This window comes from Globicephala melas, chromosome 14, assembly GCF_963455315.2.
Source record: "Globicephala melas chromosome 14, mGloMel1.2, whole genome shotgun sequence".
Classification (NCBI taxonomy): domain Eukaryota; kingdom Metazoa; phylum Chordata; class Mammalia; order Artiodactyla; family Delphinidae; genus Globicephala; species Globicephala melas.
Genome location: NC_083327.1, coordinates 35,236,046 through 35,258,966, shown reverse-complemented (window position 1 = coordinate 35,258,966; position 22,921 = coordinate 35,236,046). Strand labels below are relative to the sequence as shown.

At 35.7% G+C, this 22,921-nt stretch overlaps 1 protein-coding gene across 4 annotated transcripts in view; it reads left to right on the top strand.

Moving 5' to 3' along the window:
• The window catches only part of HACE1 (HECT domain and ankyrin repeat containing E3 ubiquitin protein ligase 1), a 94,950-nt gene extending 77,396 nt beyond the window's left edge, over window positions 1-17,554 (top strand). For 3 of the 4 annotated variants that reach the window (XM_030882949.2, XM_060283436.1, XM_060283434.1), the window contains 5 exons: window positions 1,408-1,539; window positions 8,080-8,178; window positions 8,458-8,528; window positions 15,265-15,378; window positions 15,935-17,554. In XM_030882949.2, the coding sequence (XP_030738809.1) occupies window positions 1,408-1,539; window positions 8,080-8,178; window positions 8,458-8,528; window positions 15,265-15,378; window positions 15,935-16,037 (519 nt within the window). In that variant the 3' untranslated portion in view covers window positions 16,038-17,554. The remainder of the gene's footprint in view (window positions 1-1,407; window positions 1,540-8,079; window positions 8,179-8,457; window positions 8,529-15,264; window positions 15,379-15,934) is intronic. The other variant, XM_060283435.1, reaches the window with a different exon arrangement.
• The last annotated feature ends 5,367 nt before the right edge of the window (window positions 17,555-22,921 follow it).

Below are 22,921 nucleotides of genomic sequence, written 5' to 3'. Positions count from 1 at the left end.
GAAAAACCTTTGGGCGGTTGGGAGTGGGATTTGGGGTGGGAGTAGATTGAATAGCAGAGACAGTAGCTTTCCCCGTGCCAGATTGCAGAAGGAGCCGTGCAGGGTTTGGGGAGAGCTGTGAGTAATCCATTGTGATAATTCTGTAGGTCTGAGATGTATGGAGAATTCATAGCCGGAATCATGTATAACTTGCTGGCTCAGTGCCTGACGTTTTTTTGGCAGGGGGAACAGAGCATCAGATTAGTGCCAAAAAAAAAAATATATTAAAGGAAGGGGCCTAAAATAGGTTTTCTCCCTCTGTGTTTAGAGCATTCATTCCTGGGAGGTGAGAACCATATACAGCATATTGCTTTTAACTCTAAAAGTTTCACTTAGTTGTAATTTAAAATATATGAATAATGACAATGGTAGGGTTTATGTACAGAGAGTGATGATAATTCATTTTGTTTGAGCCAAAATACATTTTTTTAGTTAAATTTTAAGAGACACTGTTCTAGATGATGGTGATGTGTATTTTAAAAGAAAATGTGTGAAAATAGGTTACCTTAACTCAGAATCAAATAGGCTACACTTAAATGAGTCTTTTTATCAGGTTCTAAGTGTGTTTTAAATGAATTTGTAGAATGTATGCATTCATCACATTATTTGTTGAACACTTACAAAGTGACAGCCTCTTTTTTAAGAGCTGAGGATATATACTGGTAAACAAAACAGAGCCCCTGCTTACAGAGAGATTACAGTCTAGTAAGAGATTTCAGTCAGAGAAACCAGGAAGTATACAGACAAGGAGGCCTGAGCAAGCTTGTGTTTGGGGGATAGAGTGAGGGAGCAAAGGGGAAAGTGGAAGGAAATGAGATGAGAGCAAGGCAGAGGCTGGGTCATTTAGGGCCTTATGGACTAGGAAAGCAGTTTGGACTTCAATCCAAGTGTCATAGGAAGTCATTGTAGGGTTTTGAGAAGGAGGGTATGTGATCTGAGTTATATATAAAAAATCTATACGTAATTTTAAAAAGTCACTCTGGTGTGGTGAAGAAGCAGTAACAGAGGCAAACAGAGGCAGCAGTGATACCAGATGTTGCAGTAATCCGGGTGAGAGATGATGACGGCTTGGACCAAGGTGCTAAAAGTGGAGGTCGTGAGACAAGGTCTGATTGAGAATGTTTTTTCAGGTAGATCTGATAGCACTTGCTGATAGAGGGTGTGAGAGAAACCTGGGTGATTGATTCTTAGGATTTTGGCCTAAACAGGTTAGTGAATGGTAGATTACTGGTTTGCTGAGGTGTATGAATATTTCTGCCAAATTAATTCTAAACCTTTACCTCTTAAATGAGAAATGATTATATCAATAGTGTCTTAAGTACGTGAAATTAAAAAGAAATCATCACAGAAACTTTTTTTTTTTAATAGGCGGAGTATGTCCAGCTTGTCACTGAACTTCGAATGACAAGAGCCATTCAGCCTCAGATTAATGCTTTTTTACAGGGCTTTCATATGTTCATTCCACCTTCCCTCATACAACTTTTTGATGAATATGAATTGGTAAGGAAAAACATCACTTCTTTTTTTAAAATTATTATTTATTTTTGGCTGTGTTGGGTCTCCGTTTTTGCGCGCGGGCTTTCTCTAGTTGCGGCGAGTGGGGGCTACTCTTTGTTGTGGTGCTCGGGCTTCTTATTGTGGTGGCTTCTCTTGTTACAGAGTGTGGACTCTAGGCGCGCAGGCTTCAGTAGTTGTGGCACATGGGCTTAATTGCTCCGCGGCATGTGGGATCTTCCTGGACCAGGGCTTGAACCCGTGTCCCCTGCATTGGCAGGCGGATTCTTAACCATTGCACTACCAGGGAAGTCCCAAACATCAGTTCTTTTGTTGTTATGCAACACAACACAAAACTCCAATTGATGTAGTTTAGAAATAATTTTGGAGCACAATGATGAATGGAATAATGTAGAAGACATTATGGTTTAATGTTGATTTTTAGGGAGGTATAAGATTTGTGATTGTGCTTCTCTTAAGGTTAATAACCAGATTAGCAATTTCTTAATGTGGAATGGAGTGAGCTGGTGATAAAGAAAAATGTAATGTATTTCCAAAGTGTTCTACATGGGAGATGTTGAAGGCCAATCTTCCCAAAAGCAATATTCACATTATTTCTAAATTTTTTGTTTGGCTGTATGAGGTAAAGGATACTGATAGTAACTTCTTGTACCTTTTATTTTTTCCAAAAATAAAAATTGACTGAGGGATTTTCTTGTATTTCTGTTATCTTCTCCAGCTTCTTGTTTCATCATGTATATAATTTTATAATTTTCCATTTTAACCATGTGTGGAGTCCACTGTCTTTGCTGGCCCCTAGTCTTTAATGAATGTTTTGTTTTGCTTCTTTAATTTGCTTGCCCTTTACTGTGATCTAACAGGATTTCTGATTTTATATGAATTATGTCTGCATTTTCCCCCATTTCCTTTTTTCTCTTTTATTTTTGGTAATAAATTATTTGTAAGCTCTTTGAGTTGTCTAACTCCTTAATAAAACCACACAATATTTTAAATAGAGTACAGCTGCTTTCTTAGTTTGGAATAATAAATTTTAGATTTGGAATAAAAAAATTTTATAATTTGGAATAATAAATTTTAGATCAGTGGAAAAGTGTCCTTTGGCTTTTATTCTGTCTCATAAAGTTAGTTTCACCCTATGCCTTTCATTTTAATATATGAATAAGTACATTGGTGTGTACCGGTTAATTTTACATATACCAGTATTTTCAATTTATCACTTATAGTATGTCTTAGTATAGTAGTGGACAAAATTTGCTAAATAATGTTGAAGTCCATGGTGACTTAGTTTCACTAAATGTTAGTTTTGAGGGTTTTTTGTTGTGTTTTTACGGTTAAGATGAATTGTTTTATTTAGCATAGACTTGTCTAGTTTTTGTATAACCATAAAAGTTACTATTTTTAGTATTTAAAAATGGAGGCGTACTTATGAATTGTTAAGCAGAAAATTACATTATTTTCTGGACCTATGTATAAAAAACAAATAGCAACAACACAAATAACTGAGAAAAACTTTGCCTCATAATTTACTGATACTGAGTTTAATGAAACTTTTTATTGAACTACAATATACATGAGAAAAGTACATGCATCATAAATGTATAGCTTGATGAATTTTCACAAACTGTATACACCCATGAAACAGCACCCAGATCAAGAAACTGAGAAATCCTAACACCCCAGATCCCTCTCATGTCCTCTTCCAGTCACTCTGACCCCTCATGGGTATCCACTCTCCTGGCTTCTAATAATATAGACTAGGTTACCTGTTTTCGAACTTAATGTAAATGGAATAATCACCTAGAATATATCTGACTTCTTTAGCACAGCTTTTTGTTTGTGAGAATCATGTGTATTATTGCAAGCAGTTGTAATGTGTTCATTTTCATTGCTCTGTAGTACTTCATTGTGTTAATATACTTTTTTTTTGGTCTTTTCTACTCTTGATGGACATTTGGTGGGTAGTTTTCAGTTTCAGGCTATTGTGTAGATTATATATCTTGGAGTGGAATTGCTGGGATTTAGGGGGTGCATTTATTCCATTAGGGTAGATACTAGCAAGTAGTTTTCCAGAGTAGTATGTCAGTTTACACTCCCACCAACAGGTTATGAGAGTTCTGGGTATTCTGCATCCTAAACAGCATTTGATATTTTTCTTTTTTATTTTTACCATTCAGGTGGAATAGTAGTGGTATTTCCTGGTGATTTTAATTTGTATTTCCCTGGTATTGAGTGTGTTTTTATTGGCCATTTGTGTACTCTGTTTTTGAAGTGTTCAAGTAATTTGTCCATTTTTCTGTTGTGTTTTCTGTTTTTTGTGTTTTTTTAAACACTGATTTGTAGGAATCTTTATATATTCTTTATAGGAGTCTTTGTTAGATATATGTGTTATGAAGATCTTCTACTCTGGTGTCTTTTAACTAATAAAAGTTTTTAGTTTTAACGCAGTTCAGTTTATCACTTGTTTTTTCTCTTCCCTTTTTTTTTTAAATGAATGGAGCTTTTTGTGTCCTGTTTAAGAAACTGTTTCTTATTCCAAGGTCATGAAAGTGTTTTCCTGTATTTTCTTCTGAAAATTTTATTCCTTTGTCTTTTACATTTAGGTTTGCTACTGGTAAGTTTTTAATTGTGGTTCTTACATTAGAAGTTAGGTCAGGATTCCTAGTCTGTCTTCTACTCTGGCTTTACTAAGTTGAGCTGATTCAGATGGTGGGATTGTTTTGGAAGAGCAGTGTTGTTGGCATGATGCTTACTTATGCAGTGATGATAATTATTATTATTAAACACTTAGTATTTGCCAGGTACTTCATGTGTATTAACTTTTAAAACCTTGACATCAGACCCCTGAGGTAACTTATTATTCCCATTTTACAGATGAGGAAAACTAGGCCAAAGAAGGTATGGGACTTGCTCATGTTCACAGAGTATGTGTTACAGCCAGACTGTGAACCCATGGTCTCTGACCACAGCCCAGTCTCTCTTCATCAGTATTGCCTCTCAGTGGCGTGAACTATATAAGTAGGACTTGGTTTTAGAACCTTTGGTGTGACTTTGTGTCTTTCGTAGGAAAGGGCTCTGCTACACTGGGATAGAAAACTTATTTTTTTAAATAAGTTTGTGCAAACATCTAAGCTAGATGTTAATCAGAGTTAAAGGATACTGGTTAGAGTCTAGAGTTTTAGTGAAAAGAAGGTATCCAGTAGCATCAGTGTCCTTAACTGGATGTGTATTCATCCATTTGTGGACAGAACGCAGTCTCAAGTCAAGAGGTGATTATCAGGTTCAAAAATGGTGACAACATTTTGTGATTACTGTATCTATAACATTATTACAGTTGAGGGGTTCCTCAAATGTCTGAGGGACTGTCCTGCCATACTGTGCTGCTTATGAGTTTATCCATGGTGGTACCAGGATATTAAAACACTGAGTCATGTAAACTCTAGGTAAGCTAAGAGCTGTGAACACCTGCATGACTCAGTTCCTGACTATTAGTTTATGGGTTATATATGTTGTACCTAATTAATTCCAACAGACCAATTCAGTTATTTTGTCACTCTCCTGGTGGTCCAGTGGTTAAGATTTTGCTTTCCAATGCAGGGGGTGCAGCTAAGATCCCACATGCCTCAGGGCCAAAAAACCAAAACATAAACAGAAGCAGTATTGTAACAGATTGAACAAAGACTTTAAAAATGGTCCACATCAAAAAAATCTTAAAGTAAATAGGGGCTTCCCTGGTGGCACAGTAGTTAAAAGTCTGCCTGCCAATACAGGGGACACGGGTTCGAGCCCTAGTCTGGGAAAATCCCACATGCTGCGGAGCAGCTAAGCCCGCGAGCCGCAACTACTGAAGCCCGCGCGCCTGGAGCCCGTGTTCCGCGACAAGAGAAGCCACCGCAATGAGAAGCCCGCGCACTGCAATGAAGAATAGCCCCCACTCGCCGCAACTAGAGAAAAGCTCACACGTAGCAACAAAGACCCAACACAGCCAAAAATAAAGTATATAACTTTAAAATATATATATTAAAAAAATAATAAATTATTGATTGGGATTTAAAATCTTTTTGTTATATGCGTATGTACTTTGTATTGTGGACTTCCCATTTTGTCTGTTTTCAGTCAGTTTAATAACTTTTTTTGCCCAGGTGTTAAATGGGATAATAAAGATCTTTTGTCCTCTTCACAAAGTCATAACATATGATGTTCATGAAATGCTTCAAATTTCTTGAGAGAATATCCTCTCACTCATTTTTATTCACAGTTATTAACAATGAAAGCATACTTAATATTATTAAAAGCTTATCTTCAGCCTAGAAGGGAAGAGGATTAAACTCATGGGTACAAGAAACATGTAACAATCATCCATATTCCTTTTGGCAGATCTGTGTCAGGGTACTGCCAGGGAGCAGAATTTCCCCAGATGGTTCAAATAAAGAAACTTTAATGGAGGAACTTAAAGAGGCATGGGCAGGTTAAGAAGAAACAAGGTATGGTTGAGGCATCCAGAGAATAGCAACAGTGGAAAAGCCTTATCACCCCTAGAATTGAAGACAAGTGGAGGAAGTACTGTGAGGAGCCCGGTGAGAGCCTGAACCACCGGGGGCCACCAGGTGGCAGCTCTAGTTGAGGAGACATAGCTACTGCAAAGATGTACTGAAGCAGGCAGGGAGCAGAAAATGCCCTTACCTGCAGACGCCTGCCTGTTGCCCAGTGATGGAGCCCAACCTGAAACCAACAGGCAAGAGAGCCAGTCTGTGCCTCTTGGGGCATAGAATGTGCAAAGGAAGATGGAAAATGTATTTGGGGGTGATAAAATGCACCCTACCAGAATGCTTTCGTCTAGTTAAAGTATTTTATAATACTACGGCAAGGAGGACTAAAACACACCCTAGACAGGCAGTTCTCAAACTTTTTGGTCTTAGGACCCCTTAAAAGAAAAGAGTTTGTTTATGTGGTTTATAGTAATTGATACTTAACTGTATTTGAAATTCAAACAGAAATGTAAAATTTTTTATTAATTCACATAAAAATAACAATTCATTACATATTAACATAAATAAAACATTTAAGAAATTAAAACTGCATTTTTCAGAATAAAACAAAAATAGTGGGAGAAGTGGCATTGTTTTATATCTTTGCAAGTGTCTTTAATATCTGGCTTAATAGGAGAAACTGGGTTCTCATATCTGCTTCTGCTTATAATCTGTTGTGATATGTTGCTTGGTTGAACTAAATGGAGAAAATCCAGCCTCAGATACGTTGGAAAAGGGAGAACCTTGCAGACTCCTTAAATAGATCCCAGAAACACCCAAGAGTTCTGAGACACCACCTTACATTGGCCTTCATACTCTATACTAGGAGCATACTCTATACTAGGCAGGTATATATTATGAGGAATTGCTGTAGGAGAAGTGATTTTGAACCACATGGTATCTATCTCTGCAATAACAAACTCTGCTATTCTGGCTTGTCGGTGTTAAGCTTAGGCTAGTTATTACCTCACTTTACTGTGTAAACACATCCACCTGTGTAATACGGGCTGATTCAGAGATTTGGATAAGCCTTTTTCATGTTCTCTTTTCTCTTGGGGATCATGATGGTAAATACTTTTGCCATTATTAATTCATTCTTAGTTATTGGATTGATATTTTGTTTGTTTGATGATCTTCCTGGAAAAAAGAAGGATACCAAAAGTCATTAGTAGGAAAATTGCTTTTTTTTTCACCTTGGAGAAATTTGACTTGAAAGTTGGATTGGAATTATTCCAGAATAGAGTTCTTCAAAGGCCTAAATGTGTTTTGGTTTTTTAAAAATAATAACTATTTTTATTATAATAACTCCTTTTTTTCCTAGTGATTAGGGTTTCTTGATCTTTTCCTTTGCTTAACCCAGATTTATTTAGGTCTTTGTTTTCACTTTCATACTGAGAGTATAGTATTTTTATAGAATTTAACAAATTCATAAAATATATATAAATCAAAGATAATAATGTTCACAAAATTATTGCACATATAAACTGTTGTGGCATGTGTGTTTCTATATAAAGGTAAACTGTTATCTCATGGTTTTTTTTTTTTTTTTTTTTGTGGTACGCGGGCCTCTCACTGCTGTGGCCTCTCCCGCTGCGGAGCACAGACTCCGGACGCACAGGCCCAGTGGCCATGGCTCACGGGCCCAGCCACTCCGCGGCATGTGGGATTCTCCCGGACCGGGGCACGAACCCATGTCCCCTGCATCGGCAGGTGGACTCTCAACCACTGCGCCACCAAGGAAGCCCTATCTCATGTTTTAATTAAATTGTATCAGTGTAGAGACATCTCCACATCTCACAATATTTGAGATTATTAGTATCAAGGGTTCTCTCTCAGGTAGTACTTGTTATTGATGACTTGCAGACACTGTTACAAAAATAAATCAGTTTTACATGGGATTAAATGTAAAAGTTTCTAATTAAGGCAAATTTACTATTTAAATGTAATCACTTTTTTTCCCCAGAGAAGACTAATGAAATATTTTGCTTCTTCCCCAAAGGAGCTACTGCTTTCTGGCATGCCAGAAATTGATGTGAGTGATTGGATAAAAAATACTGAATACACAAGTGGCTATGAAAGAGAAGATCCAGTTATTCAGGTAAAGTCTCTCCAGAGCTTAGAATGAAGTTAAGTTTTGCTATTTAATCTTGTAAGCTTTTCAGCACTATTGGATGAAAACCTACATTAATTAACAAAGTAAAGTTTTCCCCTAAATCTTCTCATGGGAATTGCATATGAGCGCTTTGTATGAAATCTTTTTTGATAAATGAGTTTCATGGAATAAAATATGCTTTATGAATATTGCATATTTCTCTGGTACTAAGAAGCCTGCAGTTGCTCTGAAATATGAGCTAAGTTTTTTATTGTTGTTTTTAAGTGGTTCTGGGAAGTTGTGGAAGATATTACTCCAGAGGAGAGAGTTCTTCTGTTGCAGTTTGTTACTGGCAGGTAAGAAGTGTTTTTATGATAATGTGGAAAGAATTTAATAGATTCCATTTCTAATGGCTTAGACATAGACAACTCAAAATGAATTATTACTCTGAATTGTCAATTTCTTACCTCCTTTTCCATTTTTTTAGATATTAAACAAAGGTTTATTTAGGCATTAAAGTTAAAACATATAGTAGTGCTCAATAAATGTTTATTTAAGGTATAAAAGATAAACTGTTCCAATCAGGACTATCAGCATGTATATTATATTTTATAACCTGGTAGTCTTTTCATTCTGCAGGTAAGTCAATGATAGTAGCCAACATTTGTTGCTGGGACAACACACACACACACATGCACACAATACATAATAATACCCATACACAGCAGTTTTTCTCCAATTCTTATCAAACTTTAAAGTCTTAAGATTTGTGGCCTGAAAAATAATTTGTGATACCACACTTTGGAAAGTCTACTTTTGGAACCAATTAAATATCATAGATATTAGAAAACTAGATGATTTAAACCTCTTCTAACTTACAGTTCTGAAAGATGTAAAAGAAAAGGTCTGATTTTCATTCTTTTTTAAAAAAATTAATTTATTTTTTATTTATTCATTTTTGGCTGCATTGGGTCTTCATTGCTGCGCATGGGCTTTCTCTAGTTGCGGTGAGCGGGGGCTACTCTTTGTTGTGGTGCACGGGCTTCTCATTGCGGTGGCTTCTCTTATTGCGGACCACAGGCTCTAGGCATGTGGGCTCAGTAGTTGCGGCTCGCGGGCTGTAGAGCGCAGGCTAAGTAGATGTGGCGCACGGGCCTAGTTGCTCCGAGGCATGTGGGATCTTCCCAGACCAGGGCTCGAACCCGTGTACCCTGCATTGGCAGGTGGATTCTTAACCACCTCGCCACCAGGGAATTCCTGATTTTCATTCTTGATAAGTTAGAATTTCATCTGTGTCCTTCTATTTATGAAAATATAGTTTAATCATTCCATTATAAATGTACATGGTTCTTCTAAGAAAGTTGGAACACAGAAAATTAGAAGAAATAGAAAAACTATCACCTGCCAGCAATAAGCACTGTAAATAATTTGATGTATCTTTTTCCTACCTGTTTTAAAAACATAGTGTGAATATATATCTGTCTTATATATATGTAATTTAAAGTCAACTGTTTTATTTTTAAAGTAGTTCATAACCATTATAGAAAATTTTGAAAATGGAGACTATAGATACAAGAAAATGAAAATCCCATTAATTAATTACTATTTAGAGATAACACTATTAATATTTTGCTGTATTTTCTTAGTTTTTTAGGTATATAATTAGAAAAATATACACTATATACCTATACAATATATAATATATACTATGTACCTAATTTCAAACAATAAAACATGAATTATTCACAGATTATAGACTAAAGTTATGAAAGAAAATCTTGTCAGGTTTTTTTTTTTTTTTTTTTTGGCTACTTAGTGCCAGAAATACCTAGAGATTTTAGTAATTTAATAAAAAGCGTTAAGGGCTACCCTGGTGGCGCAGTGGTTGAGAGTCCGCCTGCCGATGCAGGGGGCATGAACCCATGTCCCCTGCATCAGCAGGCGGACTCCCAACCACTGCGCCACCAGGGAAGCCTGACAATTCAAATTTTTAAAAAATCACCTTTAATATCAGTCTCTGAATATAATCACTTAACATTTTGGTTATTTTTCTAGAATTTTTCTCACATATATAAATTTTTATTTTTGAAAAACATTGTTCCTATTTTATAACTTTTGAATTTAGCAATATATCATTAAACATTGTTTCATTTATAGATCTAGTTTTTTAAATGGCTGTCTATTCTTCAGTCTATGGACCTCCCTTAATTGATATAGTCCTTTATTGCTACATTTTCCTGTTTGTGAATAATGCTGAATAAGGAAATCTTGTGCTTTATACACTTGCAGCCCAGTTTGATTATTTATAAATATAGGATAAATGTGATATATAGGATATATAGGATAAAAATATAGGATAAATTCTTAGAAGGGAAATTTTTAGATACAAAAGTATATAAATTTTTATAACCTTGAGACATTGTTCATTTAACCTTCAGAAAAATATCAGTATTCACCTCAGCCTATTTCTTTTATTCTATCAATACAGGATGTAATCATTTTTATTTTCATAGTTTCATATATGTATGGTGTGGTGTGGATTTCCTTTATTTTTTGCACATTATTCTACCATCATTTTCAAAAATTTGGTTTTAAATGTTCTTTATATATAGGGACATTAACTCGGCAAATATCTTTCCCAGTTTATCATTTGCCTTTTAATTATATTAAGTTAAACATACAGATTTCCCTGTAATTTAGATTATAAATTTAATTTATAAAAATTATATAATGAAAGTGCTAAATTAGGTTGCAAGTTTATTATCAGTACTTTCCTTATGTTTTTAAAATAAATTCTTCCGTACACCCAAGATTTTGTATATATATGTTTATCTACCTTTTTTTCTGTAACTTTTTTGTAGTTTCTGTTTTTACATACCAATTTTTAAGCCATCTGGACTTTATTTTGGTTTATGTTATAAGGCAGGGCTCTTTGATTATTTTTCTAAGCAGTTTATATTTAAACACCATTTAATAAATTATTATATTTTCCTTCATGATTCAGTTGGTATGAGTCTTTAAGATGTAGGAAACAATTATTCAAGTTCTTTAGTACTAAAAATGTCTGTTAGATTGCTGCTCTTGTAGAATAAAAAACACTTTGATTAGTAATACACTGTACGTCTCCCGTGTCAATAGTACAGTCATAGTTAGCAGTGCTGAAAAGATCTGTACTGTTTACTATTTAATTGGTCGAGAAGTGTAGCTGCGAATCCATTTAAACTGAGATGAAGAATGTGGGTAAGGAGTAGAAGCCAAGAGGGAGGAGATATGGGGATATATATATATGTATAGCTGATTCACTTTGTTATAAAGCAGAAAGTAACACACAATTGTAAAGCAATTATAAAGAGGTTAAAAAAAAAAAAAAAGTAGAAGCCAAGGAAGCTGAGGGGAAACTACATGGAGCTAAGCTTTACCTTCAGGTTGAAGAATCCACTTTTCAGCACTTAGTCTACATGGAGTCCTTGTTTTGAATTCAAACTAAGTCTTAAGTTCTTTTATTGTTGTTTTTTTTTTTTGTGGTAGGCGGGCCTCTCACCGCTGTGGCCTCTCCCGTTGCGGAGCACAGGCTCCGGATGCGCAGGCCCAGCGGCCATGGCTCACGGGCCCAGCCGCTCCGCGGCATGTGGGATCCTCCCGGACCGGGGCACGAACCCGTGTCCCCTGCATCGGCAGGCAGACTCTCAACCACTGCGCCACCAGGGAAGCCCTTAAGTTCTTTTAAACCTTAACTTTCCTTTTACACTAGACCCAGTTATCAATAGGTATTGCATTTGCCATTCTAGACCTAGAGTGTGTGTGTGTGGTTTTTTTTCCCACTTTTTGGAAAATTCTATCATTTATATTTAGATTGTAAAATGTCTTTCTCTGTGTCCATAGTATAATTTAAAAGAATCTTACTAAAGAGTCAAATGTGTTCCAGTTGTAGAAGCAAGAATCTGTATCAACAGTAACTTTAAAATATTTTTATGGTGGTGACAATATTTTGTTTATCTACAAGGCTGTCTTAAATGTCTTACTCTTGTTTCATTATCTCTTAAGAATAATGAAAGTCAGACTTGATGATTTGTGTATAAAATAGAAATATTTCATTTTTATTAACTGTAATTTTACATTGTATATGTCAGGTGTCATAATACTCAACCAAAGACCGTTTATTTTTCTCATACATGCTTAAGCTTGATGAGCCATAATCTTAGCTAAGATCCACTGGTTATTCAAGTGTGGGCCCCAGTCATTGTAGTTTAGAAGAAGAGGAGTAAGGTTTCAGAGATTGTTTGTGAATATCAGTTTACAGAATAATTTCAATTTAGATATGAAAATTGGGGGATCATCTGATTTTTTTAAGCTTATTTTTCAAAATTTATTTATATGAAAGACATTAGATTGATCATTCTGTTATTGAAATACTGTGATATAATTTGTGTAAGAATCAGTGTCAAGGCTCTCTTCTCACCTTGTCCTGGTGAAGTGGAATACTTGTTTTTAAAGTTTGCCTCTGTAGGAAATTGAAAACAGCTTGCCTTTTATTCCTTTTCATTTTTGGTCACCTTTGTTAATTTTTTAGGCAAAGGGAAATATGCAGAAAGTAATGTTTCAGTTTATAGACATATTCAGGTCTTTAGATATTCTCTTTCCCTAAGTAGGAATTGCTCATGTGTTAGTGTTTTGTTAGCAAGATGCAGGCATCCTTTTTTTTTTTTTTTTTGATGCAGGCATCCTTTTAACATTCACTTGGATTTCTAAAGTAAGCTTAGGCATTTCATCAATAAAGTGTTTAATAGCAACCAAACTACTTCCCAGCTAGAAAAGAAAAATGCTGGGAAGAGATCTGTTTATATTGGATTGTTTTTTTTTCCCCTGTGAATGTAAACATATCATCTGTGATTTCAGACAGAAAATCCTGGTGCATTATTCGACAGGTTTTTTTAGTGTGTGTGGTAAAACATACTTAATATTAAACACTTTAATCATTTTTAAGTGTACAGTTCTGTGTACATCACATATTTGTGCAGCCATCACCACCATTCATCTCCTGAGCTTTTTATCTTTCTCAGTTGAAATTGTACCTATTAAACACTAACTTTCCATTTCCCCTACCCCCAGCCTCTGGCAACCACCGTTCTACTTTCTGTCTCTATGAATTTTATAATTTTTTAAATAGATTTATTTATTTATTTTTGGCTGTGTTGGGTCTTCGTTGCTGCTCATGGGCTTTCTCTAGTTGGCATTGAGCGGGGGCTACTCTTCGTTGTGGTGCACGTGCTTCTCATTGTGGTGGCTTCTCTTGCTGTGGAGCACGTGCTCTAGGCACACGGGTCTTAGGCTCACGGGCTTCAGTAGTTGTGGCACGTGGGCCCAGTAGTTGTGGCTCGCGGGCTCTAGAACACAGGCTCAGTAGTCTCAGTAGTTGTGGCTCACGGGCTTAGTTGCTCCGCGGCATGTGGGATCCTCCCAGACCAGGGCTCGAACCCAGGTCCCCTGCATTGGCAGGTGGATTCTTAACCACTGTGCCACCAGGGAAGTCCCTCTATGAATTTGATTACTTTAGGTCCCTTATGTAAGTGGAATCATACATTATTTGCCTTTTTGTGACTGGCTTATTTCACCTAGCATAATGTCCTCGAGATTCATCCATATTGTAGCATATGTCCTTTTAAAGGCTGAATAGTATTCCATTGTATGTGTTTACCACAGTTTTCTTATTCTTTCATCCATGGACAGTTATTTGGGTTGAGTCCACTATTTGGCTATTGTGAGTAATGCTGCTATGAACATGGATGTACAAATATCTGTTTGAGTCTCTACTTTCTATTCTTTTGGATATTTACTGTAATTCTATGGTTAGTTTTTTGAGAAACTGTGATAATGTTTTCCACAGTGGCTGCACAATTTTACATTTCCACCAGCAATTGCATAAGGGTTTCAATTTCTGCATGTCCTTTCCAATACTTGTTATTTTCTAGTGATCTTTTTTTTTTAATAGTTATCTTAATGCCTATGAGGTGGTTATCTCAATGAGCTTTTGATTTGCATTTCCCTAATGACAAGTGATGTTGATTGAGCATCTTTTTGAATGCTTATAAGCCATCTGTGTATCTTCTTTGTAGAAATGTCTATTTGAGTCCTGTCCCTATTTTTTAAATTTTAAAAATTGTCCCTATTTTTTGTTGTTGTTAAGTTGTAGGAGATCTATATATTTTCTTGATATTAATTCCTTGTCATATTTATGATTTCAAAATATTTTCTCCCGTGGCTCACATTTTCACTCAGTTCATGGTGTCCTTTGGCACACAAGTTTTTAATTTTGATGATGTCTAATTCATTTTTCTTTTGTTGCTTGTCCCTTTGGTGTCATATCCAAGAAATCATTACCAAATCCAGTGTCATGAAGTTTTTCCCCTGTATTTTCTTCTAAGAATTTTATAGTTTTAGCTCTTCATTTAGGCCTTTGATTCATTTTGAGTTAACTTTTTGTATATGGCATTAGGTGAGGGTCCAGCTTCATTTTTTTGTAGTGGATATCCAGTTTTCTCAACACAGTTTGTTGAAAAGACTGTCCTTTTTCCATTGGAGATTCTTAGCACTCTTGTCAAAAACCATTTGGCCATATATTTAAGGGTTTATTTTGAGGTTCTCTATTCCATTGGTCTATGTATCTGTCTTTATGCCAGTGCCACAGTTTTGATGACTGCAGTTTTGTAGTTTAAGTTTGAAAATTAGAAACTGTGAGACTTCTGAGTTTGTTCACCTTCCTGTGGTCTCACTATGTTAGGGGACATTTGAAAAGAATACAACCAATGTGTAAATCTCTGGAAAGAGAAGTGTAAAGAATTTTCTAGTTTTCCCACCGTGTAAAACAATACAAAACAAAAACGCTTTGACTCTAGATATTTTCCACAGACAGGGAAATCATTTGGATAACATGTAAGAGCCTCTGTTGCTTGAATTAATCAAGTAAGCCATTTATTTATTCAGCAAATATTTAATGAACATCTACTAGATACTAGTCATTTTGCTAATTCGAAATATACCCATTACCAAGATTTTCCTTGCATGATTACGACTTACTAAGATATGAACTCTTAGTTCCAGGGTCCCACATGGTGGATTTGCTAATATCATGGGTGGAAGTGGATTGCAGAACTTTACAATTGCTGCTGTGCCATATACTCCAAATCTTCTACCGACTTCAAGCACATGGTATGTTAAATTGGTTTATTTAGATGCATTGCAAATTGTTCTGATTAATTTTGAATGATCAAAGGTCCAACTACGGTATTGCTGCATTGAGAGGAAAATCTCAACAGTGATCTCTATTCAACATTTTGTAATCACTGATAAATAAGTAGCTACATAGTTTCTTGCCTTCCCCTTTTTTGGTAGGGAAAATGTTTGAGGAAACTACCTACCTGTACTCTAATTGAATATGTGTAGTTCAAGTATCACTAAAGTTACACTGTCATAAGTATCACTGAGTTACACCATCATTTCAAACTAAATTGCCCTATTGCTTATTTATTTTAGGCTGAAGGGAACTTATTTTCTTCTACTACATTTGCATGCTAAAGGAAACTGCAATGCAGCAGGGTTTTGTTTTTTTTTTCCTTTGTAAATACTACTTCAGGGTTTTCCAATTTGATTGCAAATTTAAGAGGGTGGTTTTACGTTAATTTTGAGTAGTGTTTTCACTGCTAGACAAAACAATAAAAAATTTCAGAGATTTCTTAGTTAATAGTGGTATGTTTTTCTTTTAAAGCATCAACATGCTCAAGTTACCTGAATACCCAAGTAAAGAAATACTCAAGGACAGGCTTCTTGTGGCACTACATTGTGGCAGCTATGGTTACACAATGGCATAATGAAGTCTGGAAAATTCATCTGACTGCTGATGTGCAGTGCAGAGTCGCAGAAGTAATTTAGGAAACCGTCAACAGAAAAGCAGCCTAAATGCAGCCCACAGGCAGGGCTGATATTTAAAATTCATAAAGGATCAGGTTTTCTTTCTTCCCCGTCTCTTTTCCCTTTTATGTTTTCTCAGTTTGTGATACAATTAGAACATATAAATCACAGTAGTCTTCATTTAAAAAATGCTAATTGAAAATAGTAGAAACTCCTTTTTCATATTTCTTTAATATTATCCAAGAGTGTGTTAGGGCAGAATCTTATTCTACATTCCATGTTTGCTATGTAACTGTTCTGTTAAAAAGGTGTTGTCTCCTTTATTTTTCTATATAGTAAATTAATTAGGACATCCAGCTTGGTATGTCCTATTGCATGTAAAGTGCCGTTTATATTTTGGAAAACTGTTGTATAGAATGGATTAATTTACATTGTGTATAAAGCCACAAATATGTATTTTCCCATATTGAATCTATATTGCAGTGATGTTTTCTAGCCTTTCAGTATTTTAATATGTAAAGTTTAGACTGATGTGACTAATAAACAGCTGATGCAGTGACATCTAATTTATATATTAAAGCTTATGCTATATTGTATGAATTATTTGCATCTTTCAGTGGTCAGTTTTTCACATACATATATTGTCTCAAAGTTTTTCTTATGCCTTATTTTAATTTATATTTTAGATAAAATTAAAATACGATATTTTACTGGGTTTCTTTTTGTTACTGTTGTTTTATCTGTGAGCTCTAATGATACATTTGAAAACGTAATCTGATGTGCAGATTACAGTTTAAGTTTGTAATTTAATTTAATTTTTCCGTAAACTTTCTTTTTATTATTAGAATGTTGAGTTCAAGTGATGTATATGTAATACAAAGCAGTGGGTTTAATTTTAGGGTGTCTTTTTTTTTTTTTTTTTTTTTGGCGGTGCACGGGCCTCTCACTGCCATGGCCTCTCATTGCCGTGGCCTCTCCCGCTGCGGAGCACAGGCTCCAGACGCGCAGGCCCAGGGCTATGGCTCACGGGCCCAGCCGCTCCGCGGCATGTGGGATCTTCCTGGACTGGGGCACGAACCCGTGTCCCCTGCATCAGCAGGCGGACTCTCAACCACTGCACCACCAGGGAAGCCTCTAGGGTGTCTTGGAAAAGACACAGTTGAGTAGTTACAGCATACCTTTTAGGGGAAGTAGGAACACTCAGACATTTAAAAATACTAACAGGGGAATTTGTAATGTTTAGGACCTTGCCTTTGGAAACTAAAAATAGATTATCCAGTGGCATCATTATTGGTAAAATGACTCTTATATGCATATTTTCTCATATGAGCAGCCACTGTGTTTGTCACTGACAAATGTAGACAATGTATATATGTCAATATAGGCAAATATGTATTGTATATACATGTATTTAGGCATATATGTTGAAAGCTTTGCTAAGTCATAAAACTTCTTTAATACATGTTTTTTGGTCTTCTTTTGTTATTGTGGGTTTTTTTTTAATATTAAGAAAACATCTCTCAACAGATTACATTAAAAACAGAAATCTTTTAAAATTACTATTAGCCCTAAAATTAGGATTCAGATGCATTATTTACAACAAATGAAGCTAATAATTTTTAAAATGTTGGTTTTTGAAATTTAATTGTACAAGAGGTTATTGCCTTCTAACTTCAGCTAGGTAACTGATTTATTTAATATTACATTGCTGATAATTTTAGTATTTACAAACATTTATTTCTGTTTATAATCATACATTGGCTTTGTCAGATTGGTTCTTTTGCAGGTATTTATGGAGAGGAGATAATAAAACATTAAAAATCTCATGGTTTTATATCCATGAATTTGAATATTTTTTTATATAGAGCTAGCAATTTTAGGGTTTATTCTTTTATATTATCTTTAGTTTCTAAACAATAAGAATTTAGCTAATATAAAAAGATTTTATATGGATTAAAAATCCTATTTAAACTAGAGGCAGCAAGTCTTTTTAATTCTATTCCCACAATTTCTTCTGTAAGTAGATGGATATGTTGAAGGCAAATATAAAAAAATGATTAGAGATTTTCTTCTCCTTTGGGTAAAAGAAGATTACGCTAACAGGAAAATAACTGTGGTAGTTTCATATAAGGAAGAAAACGTGGTAGTTTCATATAAGGAAGAAAACAGAAATACAGCACTTTACAGGAATGAAACTAGAAGGCAAGGGAGCATATTGTAGGAAACTGATTAACGAAAACACCTGGGCAAGAGTAGATTAAGTTATTCAAATAGTTTGTGGGGATAGTGACCACGTAGTTAATAAAACCCATCTTCTAATTCATCCAAAAACGTAATGTAATCTATTGAAATCCTAGTTTTACAACAAGATGCTAAACACAGCCGGTTGTGGTGACATCTTTGTTGGCTTTGGTGGGGCAATGATAGCTTTAAACATAGGTCACACGTTGGAGGCTCAACAGATGAGTCCCACTCACACATGTGTTTTGTTTGTTACACCAATTCTAAATTTTTCGTGAGTTGTCAACATTTTAAAAATCTGGAGATTTCATGCAGAAGTCCAGATTTTTGGCTTTTGTGAGAAATCTGACAGTTTAACATTGGGCAGAGATTCCTAGAAGGCATTATTAGTAGGCTGGAATTGAGTAGAAGCTGCTTCTTGCAATGACTGAACATGCTCTCCAGTTTGCCATTTTCTTACCCCAGCCTGCTTCACTAATTTATTTTCCTGGCTGTTGACAGCATCGGAGTTTGCTTTTAAAAAAAAATCTGTGTTGATTAGAAATGTTCCCCCGGAGTGTAAAGTGATACAAATTCTTTGGAAGGCGATTTGGCAAGATCACATTTTTTAAATGTACACCATAGTCTTTGAATCAACAATTCTACTTATAAGAATTTATCTGTGGAGATACTTATTCCCATACATAACATCTTTGTACAAGAACGTTCACTAAAGACTTGTTACAGAGAAAAACAGAAATAATTTAAATATCGTTAAGGGGTTGCTAATTTTGTTATGTAAATACAATAGGAAGTATGTACAGAGAATGCAGTGGATGTATACATACTGATTCGTAAATGTTTCTAAGGTACATTAAGTGAAATAAGGTGTATAGGAGTGTTATTAGTGTGTAAATACAGTATACATAGGGTTATATGCAAGAAAAGTTTGTGGCCCAGAGACTTGCAATATCTGAGAAAACGTAAGATGGGATTAAGACTTTTTCACTATATAACCTTTTTTTCCTGTTTGTCTAAATCACAACCCTGTGTTATTTTCTATATGATATATATAAAATGTCCAGAATACTAAATCAAGAGAAGACTCAGTAATAGGTTTTATTGAATCTATAAAATGCAATAGCAATAGTGATAAGTAATGTTTTCATAATCACAAAACTTATTTTATAATATGATTAATTTAAAATGAGTATCCTAATTAAACTCTTGGTAACATAGTCAAAGAAAGGAATGCTCCTTTGCCCACAAAGCTCTGTTTCCATATTGCCTGATAATTAGCACTGTTTATAGCTCTCTCAAATTCTATTAATTATTTATTTGAATTTACACTTCCCCCCAATTTTCCTTTTTTTTTTTTTTTTTTTGCGGTACGCGGACCTCTCACTGTTGTGGCCTCTCCCGTTGCGGAGCACAGGCTCCGGATGCGCAGGCCCAGCGGCCATGGCTCACGGGACCAGCCGCTCCGCGGCATGTGGGATCCTCCCGGACTGGGACACGAACCCGTGTCCCCTGCATCAGCAGACAGACTCTCAACCACTGCGCCACCAGGGAAGACCTTCCTTTTTTAAAAATAACAAAAAGTGGTACTTATTTAACATGGGAAAATCTGGAAATCATGGATTCATGTACTGACTTGAAAAAAGCAATAAATTACACTACCCAACAATTGTATTTCCTTCTAATCTTTCTCAATGCATTTTTTTCAATAGTTGTGTTCATAAAGAACATAGCATTTAGTATCTTCTTTATTCAGCATTATATGTTAAACATATGTTATTAACAGCTTATTTGTAAACTTTCTAAAAAAGGATGACATGATATTCTGTTATACAGGTGTTTCATAATTTACTTGATCATATCTCTAAAATTTTTAACACTTAGATTTTTATATATATATATATATATATATATTTTTTTTTTTTTTTTTGCGGTATGTGGGCCTCTCACTGTTGTGGCCTCTCCCGTTGCGGAGCACAGGCTCCGGACGCGCAGGCTCAGCGGCCATGGCTCACGGGCCCAGCCGCTCCGTGGCATGTGGGATCTTCCTGAACCGGGGCACGAACCCGTGTCCCCTGCATCGGCAGGTGCACTCTCAACCACTGCGCCACCAGGGAAGCCCTCTAATATTTTTTGCTTTTATAAAAGGTGGCCTCTTTCAACACTATAGTCTCAGAGTAGTAACATTTTCTGGGTTATTTGTTGAAATGTTCATCACTTGCTCCATAGTTGTGGAATTACTGTTTGAAGGCTTAGGAAGGGGCTGTTGGAACATAGAACGCTTAAGCAGGACTGATAGGATTGTTCCAACAGCATGATTAGGGCTATGTACCCTCCCAGAATGTAAAAGGGTTAGAAGGAGGTAGAAAGCTGTGACAAAGGTAAATTAGTTTTAATAATTGCTTACTTCCAGTCTTCTTCCCAAGAATAGGGAAGGAAATTCATCTTCTATGTGACACAAGCCCCAGTCTCAGGACCCAGAACTCAAGCATTTAATGTTATATAGTTCATCTACATCAAGGGTCACTTACGTGCTTATGGATTAAACTAAAAACTTAGCCTCCATTTATAAAGTTTCCCCCAAATGGACTTACAGTCTTTTGGAGTGCAACCTTTTTGTCAGCTGGAGAAAGTGTAATAGCTGTCTTTATGAGTGGGCATTTAGCTAATATTAAAATTTTGGTTATTTTCACCACAATTTAGGCATATCTATGTATATCTATAGTCACAGTTGGTTTTTTGTGTGAGATATGTTCCCCCGTTTCCTACGTATTTCACAGTTGTTAGGCAACAAACTTACTTTTAAGGTTAACAATAGTAACAGAAATCCCAATTTTATAGTTTGGTCTAAGATATTTTAATGTGGACAAGATTTCTGTTAGAATGTCCTTTGTGAAATTCTTAGGTCTTGGATTATGGTTACTTGTCTATTGGTCCGGTGCAAATTGGCACAAATTAATTTAAAATCAGTCCTTTCATTTTAAAGATGAGAAAATTTGAGACCGGAGAGGCGATGACTTCCTTAACCAAGGAAGGATTTAGAACCTAGATTTTCTGATTTTTAGTCCACTAGGTTTTCTTTTACTCCATGCTGTCTCTTTATGACATAACCGCATTTATAAAAAGACTTTTAGAAAAACACCTGCAGCCTCCTACATGGAAGACAAACCTGTTGGGAAACTGTAACTTACTAAGCTGATAGTTAAGAGTGATTACTTGGACTGTATTTCTTTTCTCCCGCTGTGCCACAGTAAGCTAGGGTGGGTATTTTACCATCTCGGGATGAAAAGGAACAGATGTCAGACTGTAGATCATGGGTCGTCATTAACTTTTATTATCTTTATAAAAATGTTCAATTTCAAGCCTACTTGGTGCTTGGAAAGACACTGTGCCTCTAATGTTGCAAAACCATTAAAACCATAAACAGAATATAATGACTATAATGGTAGACTTGTGTGAGTGCATCGAGGGGATGCACTCCCCCTCGATGCTGAGTGAAATGGAGGGGAAGTAGTCCTAGGTGGGTGCTGGTTATACAGTTAGTGTAGAAAACTTTAAATCAATTCAGCAAATTCCCTTTAATGCCTTCTATGTATTCAATACTGGTTTAGGGACTGTGACCAGGCCCTGCCCTCAAAGAAAATAAAATTCAGTTGGGCAGGTGGAAGGCCTACTTGACCAGGTTTTAAAACTGCTGTGTAGCATATGATTAAGTGTAAAAACCAGCTACAGAAAAGTATTGGTGCAGGGGAAGAAGGGTTTACTGTAGACTGAGTGTCCAAGGCAGCTTTAAGCATCTGGCCTAATTGAATTATTAAATTGCCCTCTAGATTTGGAGACAAATTGATTAGCCTGTTGTTTGAGCAACTAACTGAAAAGCTTAAACATGATAAACTTAGAAAAAAAACCTAATGTGTGCTAGTCATTGAGTTCTAAAATATTTCATTAGTGTATTATTAGCTTGCTCAGTTCTATGTTCTAGTTATTCCTTGAGAATTCTGATCTGGTGGCTTTCATGATTTGGAGGCTGTTGTGTCCACAAGGCTCTACATTTTGCTGAGAAGAGTGGCCATATCTGATTCTTTTTGATAAGCTTATTGAAAAAGTGGGGAAGAGTGCTTGAAGTGATGTCTATACAGTATTCAAGTAAAATTAATATTCTCAGTCAAATTCTAAAATAGTATGAAGGTTCCTCAGAAAATTAGAAATAGAACCAGCATATGATCCAGCAATTCCACTTCTGGATATTTATCTGAAGAAAATGAAAACATTCGAAAAGAAATCTGTGCCCCCATGTTCATTGCAGCATTATTTACAATAGCCAAGATATGGAAGCAATCTAAGTGTCCATAGATGGATAAATCGATAAGGAAAATGTGGTACATATATACAGTGGAATATTCTTCAGCCATAAAAACAAATGAGGTCTTGCCATTTGTGACAACATGGATGGACCTTGAGGGCATTATGCTAAGTGAAGTAAGTCAGAAAGATGAACACCATATGATCTCAATTATATGTGGAGTCTTGAAAAACAAAAAAACAAGTTCTCAGAATAGATTGGTGGTTGCAAGAGGCAGGAGGGTGGAGGGTGGGCAAAATGGTT